We start from the raw sequence: 20698 nt of genomic DNA on the forward strand, positions 1-20698 counted from the left end.
TAGTGAACCAGAGTCTTCACAAAAAGGCTCTAACCTGCTTTTGAAAGCAGCCTCACTTGAGTACAAAGAGCTCTTCTTTGCAGGAAACCAAATTCCCTAACACCAAAAAATAAAATGCACAGTGCATTTTTAGGCTTTCCTTCAAATATTTGGGTAACACTCTTCACTTTTATAGCCGCCGTGATCACTCTGAGGAGGCAGACAGACTACACCATGGGACCCAGCCTAGACTGGGGAGCCAAGAACTTGGGTCTGCAGGACCAGAAAGAGAGAGATCAGGCTGTAGTCACTTCCCCAGCTTCCAGCTCTCCAAATAAAAACCCACTGCTTATTCCAAATACCTTCAAACCATGCTAAGAAGGGACATGAGCACTTTCCTGACAACAAAAGAGATACCTTACAATCTGCAGCTTGGAAGAACCTACTTGGCTCTCTCCTCCTTCAGCCAGACCATTACTAGTACTCACTATGCTGGTTTAAATCTATTTGCTGCTTTAAATCTCCACGCTGCTCCAGACTTCACTACAAGAACGTGCTCCCAAAGCACGCCAGGGCTACAAGCACCAGCAATCGCCTTATGTCACATCAAAGCAGCAGGCAGGCCAGACACTTCTCACTCCTAGCAGCATTTTCTCCTAGCGTACTATCACATAGACAACACTGATCCATGTTACTAGAGCTTAGATCACTGAAATGCAGCCTCATTTTGAGACACTTTGCTCTGCTATCCAATATCAAATAGTACCAGTCACTGGTACTACTAGCTCAAGCACAGACAGTTAAACGCTCTGGAATACATTGCTTCTTGAAGCAGTAAAGCAAGCAGAAGGTTGGGACTGAAATAAATGAAAACTGGCAACATGGGACAGTTCTGTAGGCTTTGAGGAATTCCTGCATTTCTAAGGACACAAGCATTGTCGGTCTCTTTCCTCAGTTTTCCTGAATGAACTACATTACTCTCAGTAAACCATCCATAGTGACTCTGTAAACATCTGTAAAACCACAAAATGAATCCTTCATATTTACACAGTCAGAGGCACGGCCAGACGCACGTTTAGCTGTTCATTCCAATGGCTCCATTACAGCTGGGGAAACCAAATGAATGGAATCCATACACTATTTCCCAGAAACTGCTCAGCCTAACAAGTCTGCACAGCAGGATACCCTAAGTGACTTCCAAACAGGTATTGTTACAAATATTCTAAATTAAATGAAATTCAGTTTAATCACAAAATGATAAGTTTAGTAGGATAGGTATATTGGGGAAGGGATGCTGTATTCTGCCCTAGAGTCTGTGTGAAGTTAGCTGTAGGATTGTTAAACTTTAACAGGTAGCTATGGAAACCCCATTAGGTAAGTTACTGGACTCCCTGTCCTATTAAGAACCGCTATGGACACTGGTCGAGTACAATAGAGTTGTGGGATTTCTAACCTCAAGACCAGCTAGAACTGGGCTTGAGGTTTGAATAAGAGCCAAGGGACTACTACGCCTGCGCAAGGAGGAGAGGTGAAAAGTGCACAGCGAGGAAGACATACGGCCTTCATCCCTGAGACCCCGGCCCACGACCACCAGAATAAACTGCGCATGCGCAATCGGGACGAGTTACAGGTGGAGACTATGGAAATGATTTTCGGGAACTCATTATAATAAAGACCACCTTTTCGGGGAGAAATTATGAATATGTATCGGTATCCTTAGAATTGTGATGAATATGTAACATTTTACTACATAAATACAAGGTGAATTATCAAGGGGGGCACGCACGGTTTTGGAAGGTCTACCCCCTGTGCCGCCCAGCGCTGCAATAAAGGTGTGCCTGCTTCTTAATGCTACATTGGTGTTAAGAGGTTTTATTCCCAATTTCGGTGACAGTATGACAGCCTCTCCCTGCACATCCTCTATGTGGCCCTCCCTGGCTGCTTCTCCACACTAAAAAATGCTCTGACTTTTGTATCAGTCTCTGTTGCCACAGGTATCAGCAGGACCTAGGGCAGTACTGCACAAAACTACTCTACAGGTGTGGTTCTCTACACCCAGAAATCTCCGTCTCACTATTGGTCTTCCCAGAGTTGTGGGACTGTATTAACACTCTGGCATTTGAAATCTCAGTGAGCTGCTTCAATGCATTAAATGAATCTGAAACTGAGGCAGTGGAAGGTGGAGAGAGAGCAAATGCTTTTCTGCCAGTTCAGCAAACCAGTCTGTCCCTTTGCTGTACTCGGTGCTAGAGGTGGTGCCAACTCCAGCACAGCTGAGACTGGGGGAAGGAAGAGGAGAGACAATCCCTTTTAGCAGCAGAGACTTGTTAGATCAGCTGAAGTGTCTGACCAAAGGATCCCTTGGCCAGTTACCACTGACAACATAACAGGTGATGTTAAAACACAACATTGCGGGGTTAGAGGGGAAGGCAAAAAGTAGACATGTGGATAGAAATGAAACACTCGAGTATTTGTTCCCCGGTACCCAGAAACAGCAAGAAAAGATACAGTCTGCAAAAAAAACAGTGCCAGTCCCAAGACGTGCTACAGATATTTTCCCAGAAGAGGTGTACCAAGCGCAGATCGAGATGCTGTGATGCCTATACACTTGAGTGTGTTAAGGACATCCTTTATCAACAAAAATAACCACAGAGCTGCCACACCACCACAGGAAGGCAACACAACATCTAATAAAACACATCAGCATGGTAAAGGTTTGCAGATGGACACCAGGCATTGTGGGCACCAGGCTGGGTCAGCCTGAGAGGAGAAAGGAAAGAGCCAAGAAACAGACAAATATTTTCAAGCTGTGTCACAGCTGATATCTATCCTTGCTTTTACAAAACACAACACCATACAGCATTTCATAGCTGCAAGTATCAGGATGTTGTGACTTGCACATTCCAGCTAGAATCCTAATGATTGCTGTTTTATGAGATCTGCTCAAGTCTCGTCACAAGGTAAGAGGCAAGCTAACAAGCTTCACAATACAAGAACTTCACCACATTGCCACTGCAAATGGCTGTGGAGTCTAGTTCCTACTTTGCCCTTTACTAGTACCCTTTATATCCTTCTCCCTTGAATCACTCAAGCAATGTGGTTTTCAAGCTCTGGAAGTCAAACATGAGTGACAAGTTCACACAGGATCACTCAACCGGAAATGCACCATGACAGTTTGTGCAAGACGACCTCCACCCAACTTTGTAGACATCATCTCATTTATATTCTTGGATGATCATATCAGGCTCCAGTCAAAATCTAGCCCTACCCTGAACAAACAAAAAACTCCATAAGATAATAACCCTGAAATGTCACCAGCACTCCAGAGAGTCACCCTTTAAATATTTTTGTTGAGAAGTGAGGAGGCATCAGAAGAGGCAGACACGAACTCAAGTTTACCCACATATTGTCACGAAACACACTACTGAAAATGACAAGTGATGAGAGTTGCTTTGTTTTGAAATGCACACTGTCTTAAACAGATTCTAATAAAAGTAAAACCTATTAATTCTCCATCAGAACTGAAATGCATCTCATTACCAACTTTTAGACTTCAAAAGTCATGCCATAAACATTTCACATGCTACCTGGTATAGACATTCAATTCACAGATTCCACGCAAGTACGTACTTTTTTCAGTAACAGTAACTTGAGCATTCTCGGGATAACCTTTATTTCCAAACTGGATTGCGTTACGGTTATATAAGCCCGTTCTGTTTTTACTAGATAATTGCACTAAACATGCTGCCACCAACAGTAAAAAGCTCTGTTGTTTCTAGGGTTATTAACCAGTTTAGTACAATCAATCACCTCTCAAGTATTTTGCAACTCAGACAGCCAGTGAACCCAGGGCAACGCTCCCAAGAGTGCTAAAAACCATAATAATCAAAATAAAAATTTCAGTCTTCTCTTGGTCACATCAGAAGTTATGGATGGATTCACGGATTTAGTTCAAACTGCTTGAACAATGAGGAAACAGGAGAAAAATATCTTTCTGGGGAATAAAAAGGAAGAAAAAGGTAAAAAAATATGAAGCTCGGAGAAAAACTTTCAAAGAAACTCTTGTTACATGTTTCACTTCAGTGTGTTAACAACTTTAAGTATACAGAAACCACTGAATGATTATTTTTTAAAACTGCTTGTCATATATGTAAACCAAGGGAGTTGGGAAAAGCTTACAGAAGCAAGACATCACTGAAAAGATTATGATTTAAAATTCACGTTGAGACACTGATTCATTAAAGAGCATTTAAACAGAACTGTGCCCAACAAACCGCAGTGGAACAGATCCCCTTTCTTTCAGAAAATACAACAGGTGTATGTATTCTGTGGAAACCAAACACGGGCAGAGGGCATTTTCCAGGGTTTATCTCCAAGCATCTTTTGGCCCCTCTGACTGCTAACTCTCCTGCTAAAACCAGTGCTGTATCTCTTCTTGCCCATTCAACTGTCTGTGCACTTGGCACTTCTCTTGCTTTTATTACAGAATACAGAACCTGAACCTGCTTTTATTACAGAAGATGAATCTGAACAACTTTTAAAACTAGTAATATATACCAAACACACAATAAAAAAAACAAGGAGCAAGAAAAACCCAAACCCACAGGTTTTAACTAACTGCAATTTAGTCTCTTCATCTAGTACTTCAAAAGAGATAACATCTTTAAAAAACATTACTAACATAGTTCACTTTCTGTAAAATCCTTTTAAATATATCTCCATCACAGGATAAACTTTTTCTTAGACCCAGCTGCACAAATGTCAAGCATTTATTAGCCAAATAAAAGCCATTAGCAGTCACCTGATCTCATGTTCTTGATGAGCAGTTCAGGAATATGCAGCTCCATTTTATCAAGATGACAAAACGTCCCAGAGTCTTCATTCTGACTTCATTAAATGTCATACATGCGTCGCTGCAGTTTTTTACCAAAAGTTTTAATTTACCCACCTAAGGGGGTCATAAAGACAGCTTTTGCAAGAATCTGTATTTATGTGACTATCTCCATAATTCCACCGTATACTGTCAAGCTACTGCGAGTTATCTGTATTTGTCTTATTCATTCAGCTATGGCTGTGCAACGGCTAAGCAGGAGTTGGACTGTTTGTTTCTGTAAACAAGAACATGTCAGTACCTTTAAGTGCTCCTGATTTCTAAAGCCTGCAAAACAATTTAAGGGCTAAATCCTGCCCTCTAGTGTACCTGGGGATGGTGGTGCCCTGGGGATCTTCCACACTCTTCCAACAGCCCTTTCCAAACAGGGGGGGAAACAGTTGGGAGAGACAGAACAGTTCACTGCCCACCAGAGACATCTTGCACTTGCCTTGCTGCACCTTCAGCGCGTACCCACTACTCGGTCACACACCTTTGGGGTGGGTAAGACTCACTACGATCTGAGTAAGAGGATTAGCAGACACGATGACAGAGCATCCTCCCCTGAGTAGCACCGTCCCTCAGCGTGCCCAGCCAACACAGGTGGTCTGTCCCTCATTTCATTAATTTACCCTGCAGGACCATACAGAAAAGAGCATGACGGTATTTCTATAACAAAATAAGCGAGGGACGCAAAGGGAGCATGTTCTCAGCTTTTTTGAACATGGGCTCTGTGCTACCTCATCCCCTACATCAGCTGCATCTGAGAGCCGGGAGGAAATTCTGTGTTGATTATGTCGCAAAGCATTAGTATTTGGCAAACCAGTTAGGGGCTGTGCAATACATCAAAAGTAATGCAAAAAGAGTCTGTTTTCAGAAGGACTTGGGTAGAAGCAATACATTAGGGCCAGTTTTTTAAAAAAAAGGTCAACTCTCACCTAGTGCTAAGATTTGGAACAGGATGCCCTGTCAACAGCTCCGGCCGCATCTGTCAGACACCGAAATGGGAGAGATCTTCTGAGTCCCAAATAACTCACGCATCTATAAGAAACTAAGCAGCAGGTACTGAACCTTCGTACTAAAACACTTCTTGACGTTTGCGCAAATTTTTCTTTCTGAGGATCACAATTAGTTTTCTTCCATTTGCACGAACAGCAATCAGATTTCTATCTCCTTGACTAAGCTGGTACGCTCTACAAGTCTGCATATCCTTCAATATAGTCTTTTCAAAACATTTACAGCGTAAACCGTTTAAATGTTGTTTACGGTACAAGTAAAAACCATAATGTTAACAAATACTTATGAAAGGAACTTCCTTAAAAAAATTTTCCTGGACCAGTATTACCCTATTTTACATTTTCTTCAGGTATTTGTGGAAAAGCAGCCAGGTACTGAGCAGGAAGAAGGTATTTCAGGCATCTGCAGGGTTGATAAAAGCTCACGCTGCTGAATCCTTTCCGAGGGACAGGCTGGAGCCTTGTCACCTCATTAACGAGCAGACGAAAATGGCTCAGGATTCCTTGGACGCCTTGGTTTATGCTCACCATGAAATAAAGCTGCTTGAGAAATTATGGAAATATATAAATGCCAACCATTCCTCAGTGAGGGAAACTGTGAAGGGAACCAGCTGTGCTATTAGACATTTTCTAAAACGGATGGGTAAGTGTTCCCTTTCCATTCCCCTTGCTTTTCCCCTTCACCAGCACCGTAGCCTCCTCGAGGCAAACACCTCGGGAAGGTTTCTAACAGCCTTTCCAAAAAGTCTGAGTTCTTCGTACATTTTCCAGGGCATAAATCAAAAGTTGTTGATCAACAACAACAACAACAGAGACATGTTTTTTGTTTTGCTTTAACCAACCAAACTCTAAGTGCCTTCTGTTTCTTGTTTGTCTGAAACGTACCTCTTCAAGGGAAAAAAAAACCTCAACAGAAGTCCCCAGGGTGTGTCCAAAGGGGCACTTCACTGAAGTCACTGTACAACACACATCGGATGTGGCAATATCGACCGCATAAGACGTATTGTCCTGTTTTTTAGCTGTGTGAATCATACGATTCCAATCCTCCAGCACACAGCATGTTAACTTCCATTCCCAATTTCACTACCACCACAATCGTGAATAAAGCAAGGTGAATGGGGCAAGTGCAAAACAGTCAAAACTCTCAGTGCCACGACATAAAACAGACCACATACTTCGAACAAGCCGTCCTTAGTACTACAGGCAGAAGGGGGAGGGAGCAAAAAAGGACATGGATAATGGAAATTTGTTTACAGTATTAGATTTTGGACTGAAATATAAGGACATAAGTCATTCGCCTTCTAAAATAAGAACTTCCTTTAAAAGTAAAAATGAGAATGTGCTAATCAAATGCTATTTTGTATAATTAATCCGTAAGAATAGCAACTACCACAAGAATCTCTCTTAATTGTCCTTTAATTAGATTTCTAAACTAAATTCTCTGCAGCCATTATATTTCTTTTCTCAAAATCATCTTACAAAACCTTTCACTTAATTCAGAAAAACACCATGAGTTATTTGAGATGTATATTTTCTTTGTTAATTTTTTTTTTAACGTCTTCTCACGTTGTCCAAGATTTATTGTCATCTGCCATGCCAACGTGACCTGCCGGGCACACCACAAGATTTCAGAGGGACTTCCACAGAGCAGCATTCACCAGGTCAGAGTTCAGCACCGCGCAGATTCGTATCGAATGACGTACTTACAACAAAGATGCTAAGGATATGAACCATGTCATGCCATAGCAACATGCCTCACTGACGCGTCAAGCACTGATTTTTCTACTTCTCGGAACTAGAGTTCTTCCAGGAAAACAAACAAACAAACAAAGAGCTGTCTGACAATGAGAAAAGGAGAGCACGGCAGCAGGGGACATGGCATCAGCTCAGGCACGGTGGCACCCCTGTGTCTAGGTGCACTTGTTGGAAGTGAATCCCACCAGCCCTCGAGCTGTACGACACTTACAAACCGCCCGTTTTAAACAACAGGATTTTCTGCAGATGGCCAGAGAGTGCCAAGCTGATGGGCACCTGGGGAGCTCTCTGGCAGCTGACTTTCTGCAGCACAGGGCAGAGGCCACATCAGTCATTTATAACTCAGGTTTTCCTTTACCTGTTGCCACCATTCACTCAAGTGAAAAAAAGGGTAGGAAAAGAGAGGGGCTTCAGAGAGACAAATGCCAAAGGAAAGGGGAAAGAATACTAGTGATCACATAGTACGGAAGAGACAGAGAAGAAAAAGTACAGAGACAAAACAGAGAGCCAGAAAGAAATGACAGCAAAAATAAGGCTATAGAGCAAAACAGAGAAACTTGCAAGGGAAAGAGTAACACAGTACCACCAACACTGGAAAGATTTTTAAACATAATTCACCACTAGGAAAGCAGCATGAGAAATCAATTTAAAATGTTCTAGCATTGATAAGGCTCAACAGGAAGAGAAAACACACATTAGATGGACTCAAGAATGTAAAACTAGTACTAGTTTTCCTGGCAGAATAATAAAAAAAGGCCGGGGAAGAGATGATTATGGGGGAGCTGTACGATGACGAAGATGACACCGATGAATATCACCACCACTGAGGGCAGCTCAGCCCAGCCAGGCAAGCACTGAACAACACGCACCACTACTGGCACCTCTCACCACAAACAGCGGAGTACTGAATGAGGCAAGAACCTGAGAGCCCCGGCAATGTCCGGAGACCCAGCTTCATCCTCGTACATCCCCAACTCACCATCATCTCCCTCTGCAGCGTTTCCAGCATATTTTCACAGCTACTTCCAGGGTGAGAGGACATGTTTGATGAACTAACGAGACTTATTTCCTGCAAAAATTCCCACATTGCCCAAATGTAAAAGGCTAAAGCAAGCTGAATATATTACTGCATGCTTTCCAGCACAGACTTGATCCTGTGCAGTAACCCACCGGTATGTGTAAAAACCAAACCACTTATCTATGTGGTAAATTAATGGTTTGCTTTAGGCATTAAAATTTGAAAAATCCACATGCAATAATTTACTGCATTGTATTGGCAATACATATATTTTGTTACTACTTGCACAACATCGACTACGCTTCCCTTTAAACCAGTATGTGAGAAAGAGAAAGGCAAACGCGTAGGACCAAGTCTGAAAGCTTCCTCTAATTTTTCCTAAGAATACTAGTTGGCCTAATAAAGGATGCCAACTTTCCCAAAATACACTGTTCCACATGTATCTTCAGCCCATCGTATGTACAATATCTCTATCAAAGAGTCACAAAATAAAATAGCCTCAGACTGAAGTGTAACTTGGCAACGTTGTTATTTGGGAACAGTCTGTTACAGTATTTCTTTGGAATTGTTGGAAATTTTTTGCAAATGGTGAATGTCCAAAGTGCAAAGTAATATTAAAAACCTTTTGTCTGTCTCCTGACTTCCTTCTCCTCGTTGTCCTCTGACTTTAGTCCTGTCTGTGCATCTATCACACAGAGCACAGGTGCAAAACAGATGAAGAATCACAGTAAGGCTTTTCACCTGCTCTTTATGCCAAGTGCCTGCAGGCAGGCTGCTGCCTGGTCAAGATGCACTCATTGTACAGTAAAAAATCTCAAACATGGAATCGCACTGAGACTATCTGACAGACAGCTATACAGCAACTCCTTGTACCTGTTTTGAAGGAAATACCTCACGGGCATTTCAAAAACTTGCCGCTACATATGTAAAAACTCCATATTGAATAGTTTCAAAACATTCTAAGGTCGGAAAAAAAGGCGTTTTGTTCTTGGGACAAAGAACAGCCTGCGTTTGTAACAGCAACCTGCCCCGCGTGCCCTGCGAGACTGCCTGTCGGAGAGCTGGCACCGCACAGGCGAGCTCGGGTCACAGACCCTCAGACCGCACTAACCACTCGACCCACGGGCTGTGCTCCCAACCCAGGAGCCTCCTTCTCCCTCAAAAGGTCAGGTATCAGGGGACAAACTGCTTCTGCTGGAATCCGCGGGTTTTATCTGTATTTTATTTGTCCTTAATTAAGTATAAAAACAAACAAAAAAATATTACAACACACAACATTTTAAGCCAAAAAGATGCTTTGACAGTACTTTGTTATAAACCCTGCTTCCTCAAACAGATTTACCCCTCTGTTCCTAAGAGTACTTGTACACTTCTATTCATGAGGATTTACCCGCACGGGGAAAAAAAAACAACCTTCTTTCCACCTTTGTGCAACTAAGTATTGACCACTGTCACGTAAAGCAGTCAAGTGCCATTACACCCATTTAAGAGCCATGCAAACAAATTCAGACACTCCAAGCACGTAAGCAAACCTTCGTGCGTCTGACAAGCTCTGTACCGCGGCAGGTTGAATGCGGAGACGCCAACAAGAGTTTGCACCGGGACATCCCACCGGTGCTGATGCGGTACCCGGCAGTGGGTCCGCAGCCCCCAGCTGCGTTACACGCCTGTACGTGCATATGAATAAACCATATGTCCGCACACACACACGCGTGTATGCATATTTATAGACGCTTTCTCAGCGAAGCTCGCTGCCGATGCTTCAGCAGGGCGGGAGGGCCGCCGAGGCGCCGGCCCCTCTCGGGAGCCCCGCTGCCCCGGGCGGAGGGGCTGCCCGCCCCGGCCCATCCCCGGCCCACTCACTGTGCGGGTCGCTCTTCTCGCGGACGCCGTCCACCCTGCCGTCGGGGTTGATGCGCAGGAAGAAGCCGCCGTTCTTGCAGTAGAGCCGCTTGGGGTCCTTGAAGTGCCCGGGTGGGAAGGCGCCGCTGGCCCCGTCGTCGGGCAGGGCCGGCAGCGTGGTGATGCTCCCGGCCGCCGCCGCCGCCATGCGCCGGGCCCCGGCGGCACCCCGCCGCCCGGGGCCCCCGCCGCCCCCCGCCGCCAGCTCCGGGCGGCCTCGTCCCCTGCCGCGGCCGTCCAGCCTCGCCTCGCCGCCGCCCGCCCCAAGCCCTGCCCGGCCGGCCCCGCTGCCCGGCGCCGCCGAGGGTCTCGTCCCGTCCCGTCCCGTCCCCTCCGCGGGAGCTGCGCAACGTCGCTGCCGGCCGGCGGCAGGGAGGGAGGAGGGCGGGCAGGGAGAGCCGAGCACGCCGGGGACGGGCTCCCCGGCGGCACCGGGCTGCCCCCGCCGCCGCCCCGCCCCCGGCCGCCCCCGCTCCGCGCCGGGGGCCGCTCCCTGCCGCCGCGGCACGCACTTCCCCGGCGCGGCCTGAGGGTAGAGCGGGGCCGGCTGGCCCCGGGGGGAGCGGGCACGACTAGCGCCGTGTGGCGGCAGCAGGTCCGGGGCCGGGCCGGGGGAACCCCCGCCCGAACCGCGGGGCTTGGTTCCGTGAGAGCGCGGCACAGCCGGGCTACGCGCCGGCTCCAGCTCCGGTCATGCCGGCAGCGCTGGAAGCGGGATGCAGCAACCGTGCCAGGCTCAAGGTCGGACATCTTCTCTGGCTTTAGAGAGAAAGCAACTGGAGAGGTACTTTACACCAGAAGGAGTTATGTGGCCTCTGTATCGTATTAAATTGTTTAAATCACAATATAATAAAACATGTGTTGACCTGTTAAAATCAGCGTGGCAACCGTGTAGCTTCTGTGCATGTACTGGGGAGAAACTAGTCCTGTTCCTGTTCATCAGTAGCAAACTGATCAACTGCTATCCCCAAAGGGCAATAGGAGAAAACTCTGGCACCAGCCTTCTACCAACACTACTAGTATTTCTAAAACAAATATGTACACAGTTTATAGAGCCTATCGACCCATCAAATACATTTTGTGCTTGAGGCTGATAACAAAACAGGAGGAAAGCTTCCAAATCCATGCTCTGTGCCCCAAATCTCCTGTCTAGCAGCAGGCTGTTCGTGCCTGTACCTTGGGAACTCTCCGACCTCAAAGGCAGCAGAAGCAGCCCTAGACAATCCCAACCAGGACAGCTAACACCAGTGTCTTCATTTCACAGAGCCAACACACAGCAACCCACAAGAGGAAATAAACGCTGAAGCAAGACACGCTGTCCAGCACACACAATTTGTAATATTCTTTTTGCTAGAACATATGCAAAGGAATTTTGTTGCGAGTCAACTTTACTTCTCAACTCTGACCCCTCGCAAGCCATAAATTGTAATTACCAGAATCCGTGACAATTACCCTGCTTCCCACACCCTCACTCCAGAGGCTTAATCATGACGAACGGAGCAGGCAGAGCACGGCGCGGCCCAGCCCAGGGCAGGCGCAGGTTCACCCCCATCTCAGCCAGCCACCCCCTCGCAGCACCGCAGGCACAGCCAAGCATCACGCGCTTGCCTTCATTCTCCATGCACGGGGATTTCAGCCCCGTCGCTCACGAGCGTTCCCCCCCCATTATGGTCTCCAGCTTCTGGCTGCCTGTCCACTTTCTGCTGTATCTCCTGGAAATCCCACTGTTATCACTGTACCTGAGAGTTTTGGACAGTCACAGCCAACAGCGAAGACCCTCCTCATTTCCTCTTGCTCTGCTCCTGCAACAGAAGCTGCGTTCAGGGCATTTTGTGTCCTTGCACTATAGAGTCTTCCAAAGTCCTTGCCTCTTTCTTGGAAGGTAGCTGAAAGGAAGTTGAAGATAGATTCAGGTAGATGAAAGGAAGGGGTGAAAACGTCATTCTTAAACCTGTAAGAAGTTTTTTTTAAAGAAAAAAAGAAACAAAACCAATTAAAAAAACCAACTGAAAAAACTTGACTAAACATCCATAGTTTCACTCAACCATTTCTGTGTGTCTTCCCCTGCACACACAGCAGGCCATTCACAGCTCTTGCATATCAAACCCTGAGCACTGCCCTGGGAAATCACGTCTCACCATCTTCTGGGGAGAGGGACATGGCTGGCAGGGCAGGAGCAAGCCCCTGTACCCCAGCAGCACCCCACACAAGCGCAGCCTTAGCAGGCTGGAAGCCCTGTCACTGAGCCACCTGCAGCTTAAACACCCTGTTTCACAGGACAGGGCCCTGGTATTCCTCAGAGTCTCCTGAGCCCTGGCCCCCCATGATGGGGCCCAGCCCAGTGGTGGCAGGGTGGGTAAGGTAATCAGCTCAAATTCCTTATTAAATGATCCTTTTAAAAACTTGTGCAGCTCTAAGTGGCTACCAGTAAAATTATGGGGCTTGAGAGCTCTTTAGAAGCTTGTCATTGGCGCTTGTATCTGTGGGGCCTAATAATAAAGCCAACAGAGCTCAAATGGAAGGTTGTATTCCCTAAGCTATCTGCACTTGCCTCAAGACCTGCCAATTTTCTTTTTTTTTTCTTTTAATATATTTTCCTTTCTCTTCTTCAAATGGAAAACACACCAGTTTTTATTTTCACCATTCTACTTTCTTCTGCACTCCAACCTCTTAATATGGTCATTAATATTCCTCTTAGCATTGACTAAAGCAATTTTGGTAGTAGCATTTTCCTTTCTTGTGGCCTCGACCACGTTATTCCTACCACCACCCTTCCTCAACTCAGATCTTGAGCACAATTACACCCATACAGCTACTTCCTCTCCACCCAAACCAGTAATTATCCCTGCTTCCAACCTCCTTCATAAGCCTTCTCTTGGCCTGCGTAAAACATACTCCATGTTAAAATGCCTTAAACCCTACCCTCCTTCGACTTCAAAAATAAATCAGAGACCCCTATTCTCTAACCTGTTCCGTTTATCTAAATTATGTACCTTTTTGTGTTTGTCTTGCATTGGTTTGTAACCAGCTAGAATTTTTAATAGAATCATAGAATATCTCAAGTTGGAAGGGACCCATAAGGATCATCTAGTCCAACTCCCTGCTCCTCACAGGAATAGCTTACCTCTTAGAGAGAAATCCTATTTTATCCAGTGTTGCTCTCGGGGGTCATACGGAACACAAGGCACTTCATAAACAAGACTGACACCCCATTCCGACGGCAGATAACTGTGGTCCATCCGTATGTCCAAACATTGCCTTTATTCAATATATAATGAATGCTTAAAATTCTAGAGACCCTCAGCAGCATCGTACTCAGAACATCTAGGGGGAAAAAAAAAGAAAACAAAACCAAACCTAAATAATATTGTTAGTCTATTGGTTACAGAAAAACCCTTGACATTTTTGAGATACTTCAAATTAGGAGTAACAACTCCATCAGTTCTTAATTTTTAATCCGAAGTGCAAGAATCCAGCCTACAACTTTCCCAGACTTTCCAGCAGTTACAACTACAAATCCTGCCATGTGACATCCCCAGAAAATTTCAATCCCCTTTCATGGAAGCTGCTTTCACAGGGCTTTCAGCCATATGTCCTTGACAGTTTGCTAGGACTACATCTCCACAGTGTGTTTGGCCACGCAGGTATCATGAAGATGGTGTTTGAAAAGCGTGCTACATTAATCTGTAGAAGACTTGATTTACTACAAAATAAAATCAAAACAAAAAAAAATGCCCTCACTTTTGGAAAGCAATTAAAACTATAGGAAAACAAAGACACACAGGAACACCTTGGCTCATCCATCTTCCCACCCTTGAGACATATCAGCAGGTGGTTTGTATCACTACGGCAGAAGGAAACACTTCCAACTATAAGAAACGTAACATCAGCCCCAGGCCTCCAGTCCATCACAGCACTTCTTGATTCTCTGGGTTTCTTGGCTTCCCAGTCCCTCTCTTTGGTGCATATCCAAGTAACGATTAGCCAAAAAGAGATGGACAAGTCGTGTCTCCTTTGAAGTTTTTCTTGTGTTGTCTAGCGCTCAGCTAGCAGTGGAAAAAACACCCCTCTCGCTGCACCAGCACGTATCGATGTCGAAAGCCTCCCACCAAATTCTCAGACGTTCACTTGTCAAAAGCAACCTCCTCCACAGCGTTTGACACTCGCGGCCAAATCTTCTGTAAGCGTCTTTGACTTCAGTGTTACGGTCTGGCCCTCGGTTTATAGGAACACAGGAGCTGCCAGACAGCCAGTAACACCCCACCAGGGAGTGCGAAGTCTCGGTCGGAGCAGGGAATAGCCTCCGTGTCGCCTGGCCTCACGCCGCGCCCCAGTTAGGGTAAGCCTCGTGCTCTCCAAATCATCGATATATATCAATGTCATACCACACACCCTCTCCTGAATCTGAAGAATGCCGTGATAAAAGACCTTGTATACAGCCAAGATCTAGCTAGATTTCTCTGACAGCAGATTGCAGTTGTTCTAATTCAGTCTTAACCTGGTTAATCCTTAGCGTTAAGGAAGGTGGTTTCCTCCTCCAAATAACCCTGCGGGAAGAGGGGCTTGCAAAGAGAGAGGAAGGCAATTTTGTGAAGAACAGAATTGTACAAGAATCGCAAAGGGGAAAGAGCATTCTCTCTCTTTCTCCTAACTTTTCTACAATGCTCTGCTCCAGACGTCTCCTCCAGCTTAGAAAAATAAATCACAAAATAGGCATGATGTAGATGGCCCTTGAATAAATCCACCTCTCCAAGTGGAAGATAACCTGAATGTGAGAGAACGGCTTTTGTGCTGGCAGTCCAGGCAGACATCTGGATAGATGAAATATAGTCGTCTTAATGTTTTAGTGAATTATTTATGCTTGAGATAACATTTCTTGGAAAAAATTACAGTTTAACTTTAAATATATTTCTTTCCTTCAAAGTCTGAGTAAGAATTCAGTAGCAATTTATTCCCCAGAATTCTTAGTTCTTTCACCATCAACAGCTGATATTTACATTCGGGGTCAATATTCACATGCTCACTCAGGAGCTTAAATGCATGCTTCAGCTGCTTTGTATGATGGAAGCATACAGCCACAAATCTGTCTATAACAGACTCAATTTTTCTTCTAAATATTAATTACCATAGAAAGCAGTCTCATTTTTTGCTCACTTACTTTTGTAAGTGCAGTTTATGAGAAAAAAGTTTCTGTATTTTAAGTATATATGCATATTATTAAGTGCCTGAGAAAGTCTTCTTGCATGGCCACTTTTTTTAAAAATCTGTAACAGAAGTTCAGCTTCTCATTTACCTTTCTGATGACTTTATGACATTTCATCAATTTTTTTTTTTAAACAAAAGCTTATTTCTTCCCTCTTGATCTTTTTTTCTGGTACAAATAGCAGAAAGAAATCACATCAATAATAGAAAAAGTCTCCTCCCTATTATAAACCTCTTATAGTCGCCATTCCAGTTCAGAAGAGTACTTTATTTCTGTAAAGCACCAGTAGACACTTGCTTATGTCTTTCTAAAGTTAATTTTTCTGAATATATGCTTAATCCGAATATGACCACGGATGGCCAAAACTTTGTTTTAGGTTGTCTTTACAAATGGTTGATGTTGGAAACATAACAGCCCAGGATGGCTGAAGATAAGAGAACTAACAATCCAGTGAGGCTTAAATTGGAAGTAAATCAAATTTGTTATGGTCCAAAATGATTGCACTTGGAAAAAGAATTGAACTGTCTAGAAGCAGCGACAGCTGTTGCAGATGTAAGAGATATAGTAGTGACCTCAACTTATGAGAAACAAGAAATAGTGTTCTAAGTACAAATATTTATGGAGGTCAGAGTTAAGAATTAGCAAAATCAGCACTCTGCCTCTCTCTAATGTATATACAAACACATATACACTCTCCCTCTCTGTATCCACATTATCTAGAGTAATACATATAAATTAGCAAAATTACTCCAGGCTAGGAAAATAAGCAGTGCCAAGGTAAAGACTGATACTATTAATGAAAAAAAAAAGACAATTTAAAAAAATACTCTGAAATCAAACATCATGAACTCAAAGAATTTGAGTTAAGACTGGATTTCAAAGAAATCCAAATTTATTAAGGTAAGATATTCGATAGTGGGACAGTCATAAAACCACATTTCTTTCTCGCAGCATTGCATTATAACCATAAGATCATGATTTAGGTATTTCTCTCTCCTGATCCCACGCCACTGGCAGGGTAGTGGCTGAAGAGGTCAGTGGTCCTGCTGGTCTTCCTATCTCCAGGACGGCAGCGGCTGAGCTGCCCCAGCGTGGGCTCCACATCAAGACAGTTCAAAGACCTTTATGTTAAGTCAGTAGCCCTATCAGTTGTACCAAAGTAACTTATCCTCCGCTTATGACTCAAGACATGTTTCACCTTCATTGGATCACTACAGGGTAAAGCAGTTGCTCGTGCACTGGAAATGCTTGGAGATATAAGAGATTATGGGAGATCTTTTTCCCTGTAGTGGGGAAAAGGGGGGGGTGGGAAATCGGTGTTGGTGCGGCAGATGTAAAAATGCAGCCAATGTCTGTCTTTGTTGTTGTCATTTAAGAAACCCATTAACCCATTTGAACAGAGCACATCCAAACATGTAAGAAGTGGATCTTCACATAAACACAGAATAGCTGAGGTTGGAGGGAGCCTCTGGAGACCACCTCGTCCACCCCCTGCTCAAACAGGGTCACCTAGAGCCCCTTGCAACAAGGCTACTTGCAACAATTCTAACAATTTTAACTCTAAATGTTTCCACATCAACTACAAACCACTCCAGGTCAAAAATTGTCTCTCTCACTGTCACGCTGCCTAGCAAGTGATCAGGAAATAGTGGAACATCTGTTGCAGATTCTTCTTTATCCACTTTTAAATTAGGTTCTTGTCTTATAAAGGTCATAAGATTCATAACTTCCTTATTGGTTAATTCTGGAGAATGCTAAATTATCCACAGGACTACAGCTGGAAATTAAAATATAGGTGGAGGAGAGGAAAATACTCTTTCCGTTCACTGGTATGTTATAGCACAAGGCCAAACTAACTTCATGGAGGAATACAGCAAAGACAGACTATTCCCAAGGAACAGGAGTTACCACATCATGCAGCTTTCATCATTTCACATTTAAGGGCAAGGAGAGATGAGATCAGTGAGACGTTACAAAGAAAAGAAAAAAGTTATTTTACTACATCATTAATTTAGTTTCTACCAGTTGCTCAACCGAAATCTCGCTCTGCATTATTTCTGTAGCATATATTAGCTGGTAGGTAAAAAATAGCAAGAATAAAAAAAAAACTAAACCAAAACCCTCTCTCTTGGTAACAATCTGCACTGATAGTATTCCAGAAGGAATGTCACAACAACTCTCCTGTTTGTTTTCTCTTTGTTTCAGGACGGTTTCCATGGATCCCCATCCTAGGCCCCACTGAAGGGCTCCCCAGAGCATAACGCCATGGAGCGGCAGGTCACAGACCAAGCATCACATGCAGAACACAAACAGAATTCCAGTAGCACCGTCAGCACATTAAACCTCCTCCAAATACAGTTGACTGTTCAGGGTATCAGCACACCAGGATTTGAGAAAGGAGAGACAGGCCCTGGAACGCCGTTAGAAGTGCAAATAAATTATGCAGTCCCTTGTGCTATATTAGCTTTTAGTGCTAGGGAGGGAGAACTATCCCAAATGAGTTTGAGGCAGCACGTAGTGCTGGCGTGGATATAGTTGTTCTTGCTCCACCACACCCCAACGCATCCATCCGTGCAACGACGACCTTAGGTGAAGCGCTTTCTGCAATTCTCCCCTTTCTCAGCTATGAAATCGTTCCTATACGTCTTTAAGCTTACCATTACCGCACATGAACCTACACCTCCTACAATATCTGAAGTTATAAGTACTGTAAGTGCAACTTAAGCCAACTGGCTCTTGTGAAATCTTGTTTGTTTCTTGGAGAGACGCTTAACGCATTTCTTCGTGGTGGTTTTAAAAACTGTAATCTGCTGTCCGCATGCCAAAATAGAATTTGTTATCTGCCAAAAAATGACTTTCCCAACACTGTCCAGGCTATTACCTCAAACTTGACCTGCAATAATTAACTTCCAAGCATCTGGGAGGTTAACTTGCTCAGTGATCTGTCTTTTTCTATGCAAAAGCAATACTCATTACATGAGAATCACTATTTAGTTTACATTCTTTTTTCCCCCCTCAGGACAAATTAGAGAATGAATGCCTGCATAAACCACTTTGTTACACTCTCATTAGCTTTATCAAGTGCAGTCTTCCACCAAGCACTCGATGGAAATTTGGTGAGAATATGCCTATCTGTGAAAGCAACGTGAAGAGCAAAAAGGGTCTGCATGTTGCTATATAGTCCTTATCCCAGGGATAGTAAATTGTGCAAATGGATTTTGCTTTTTTGCCACTAATCAAACATCTATGTAAAGATATCACGGCTTACAGATATGACAGCAGATAATCTGGAATGTGGTAGGAGAAGGACCTGCTCATACTTTACTGGTTGCATGTTAATTTTTTCTGTAGAGGCTGTATTATCTGGTCAAAGAACCACCATCAAATGCTAAAGAGGAAGTTCGCTCTGGCATTAATGTGGCCAGCTACTGGCCTCTGCCTTGTTCAACTGCTGCCATGAATTCCAGCTATTTCATACTTCAGGTGGCGTTTGGGAAGCCTTCTCTACAGACCCCTGTAACATTACGACAACATGCAAGAAGAGCTAGCTGTACCTTACAGAGAATGCTGAAGGTACAAACTCCAAGCAACGGAGACTTCAGGGTGAGAAGCAAGAGTTACATGTGCCATTACCAATCTGAATGTTTGCTCTGAAGCCTTCGTGGTCTGTTATTATTAATCTGCCCTAATCAAAAAGTCACAAATTCTCTACTGATACCCCAAGGGGGCTATCAGCTGATAACAGAGATAAAGCTGGCCACTATTGCTCTGTGACATTAACAGTAAACGCTTGTCCCCCCGCAACCTTGAGCGGCAGTAGTAGGGGTCAACGTACATGTTATCAGTGGATTTCAGAGTCTTCTGACAGCAGACAAAGGGAAAGGCTGCGTAATCCTCCCCAAACCCAGGAAAGAAAACCAGGAGGACACCAAAATAGGCACAGACTCATCTTCCTTTCTCTCATCTGCCCCACCCTCCACCCCCAGCCTGTCTCGTCTCCTCATCCTTTGTCCCCACCCTGTTCGTCTCCCTTCCCCTGCTGTCAGGCACAGGTTTCTAGCCTGTTTCTAAATCTTTCCTCAGCTTCTCATGCCAAGCTCTGTCCTCTGGACTACTTTTCCTTTGTATCTCACTATGGCTCCTAGCCATGTGCTCCATAGCTGGGTTTCCTTTCCCCACTTCTTCTTAATCCCTGCCTCCTTTCTTGAAGTTCAAAGCCTGTGTTCTCATTCCCCAGCCAATCCTCGCAACCCTGTAGCTCAGTTTTTCCATAGACTTTTTCATTTTCCTTTCCCCTAGCATTTTCCATCCTCACGGTAGTTCCCAACTCCCCATTTCACTCTCCTCACAGGGCGGTAGCCTCTGGTCCCATCAAATTGCCCATCACCACCACACTGGCACGCCTGCCTACGTACGACAGGTAAGGCTGGACAATCTCCAGCCAGCTCTGCTGGGAGCCCTGCTCCTCAGGCCGCCCCTCAGCCCTTGCTTCCCGGCACAAACCACCCCAGGGGACCTGACACCGCCCCATGCTGTCACATCACTTCGGGCCTGGCTGTCCCCAGAACATGAAGGAGGGGGCCAGAGGAAAAGGGAGGCTGTTCTGCCCAGCTTGGTACCTCCCTTTCAACTATTCTCCAGCCCTTCAGTATAGAAGTTCTAATCGAAGCTATTCTGAAGCGTCTGGACAAGTTTAATGGTTATAACAAAATCAGTCACAAGGCTTCCTCTAAAATTTTGTGGAACTAGACGAAATTTTAACTGCTCAGTTTCAAGCTCGCATGAATTCCTTTCTGACAAGGTTGAAAAAACTGAAACAATTTTTAAAACTCATACAACTCATCACAAAACTCTTATTACAAAACTCTTCATTCTTCTTTAAAGAAGATAATATTGCATAGACTACCTCAACAACTGCAACCAATCACAAACTCATACATCATCCAAGGAGTGCT

The 20698-nt window shown here is 44.5% G+C and overlaps 1 protein-coding gene across 1 annotated transcript in view; it reads right to left on the reverse strand.

Moving 5' to 3' along the window:
- The window catches only part of FGF2 (fibroblast growth factor 2), a 35895-nt gene extending 24605 nt beyond the window's left edge, over positions 1-11290 (reverse strand). The window contains 5 exon segments of the mRNA XM_068402794.1: positions 10502-10835; positions 10838-10915; positions 10918-11075; positions 11078-11228; positions 11231-11290. Coding sequence (XP_068258895.1) covers positions 10502-10835; positions 10838-10915; positions 10918-11075; positions 11078-11228; positions 11231-11290 — 781 coding nt within the window.
- Positions 11291-20698: the final 9408 nt, after the last annotated feature.

Source organism: Nyctibius grandis, chromosome 6 (assembly GCF_013368605.1).
Source record: "Nyctibius grandis isolate bNycGra1 chromosome 6, bNycGra1.pri, whole genome shotgun sequence".
Taxonomy (NCBI): domain Eukaryota; kingdom Metazoa; phylum Chordata; class Aves; order Nyctibiiformes; family Nyctibiidae; genus Nyctibius; species Nyctibius grandis.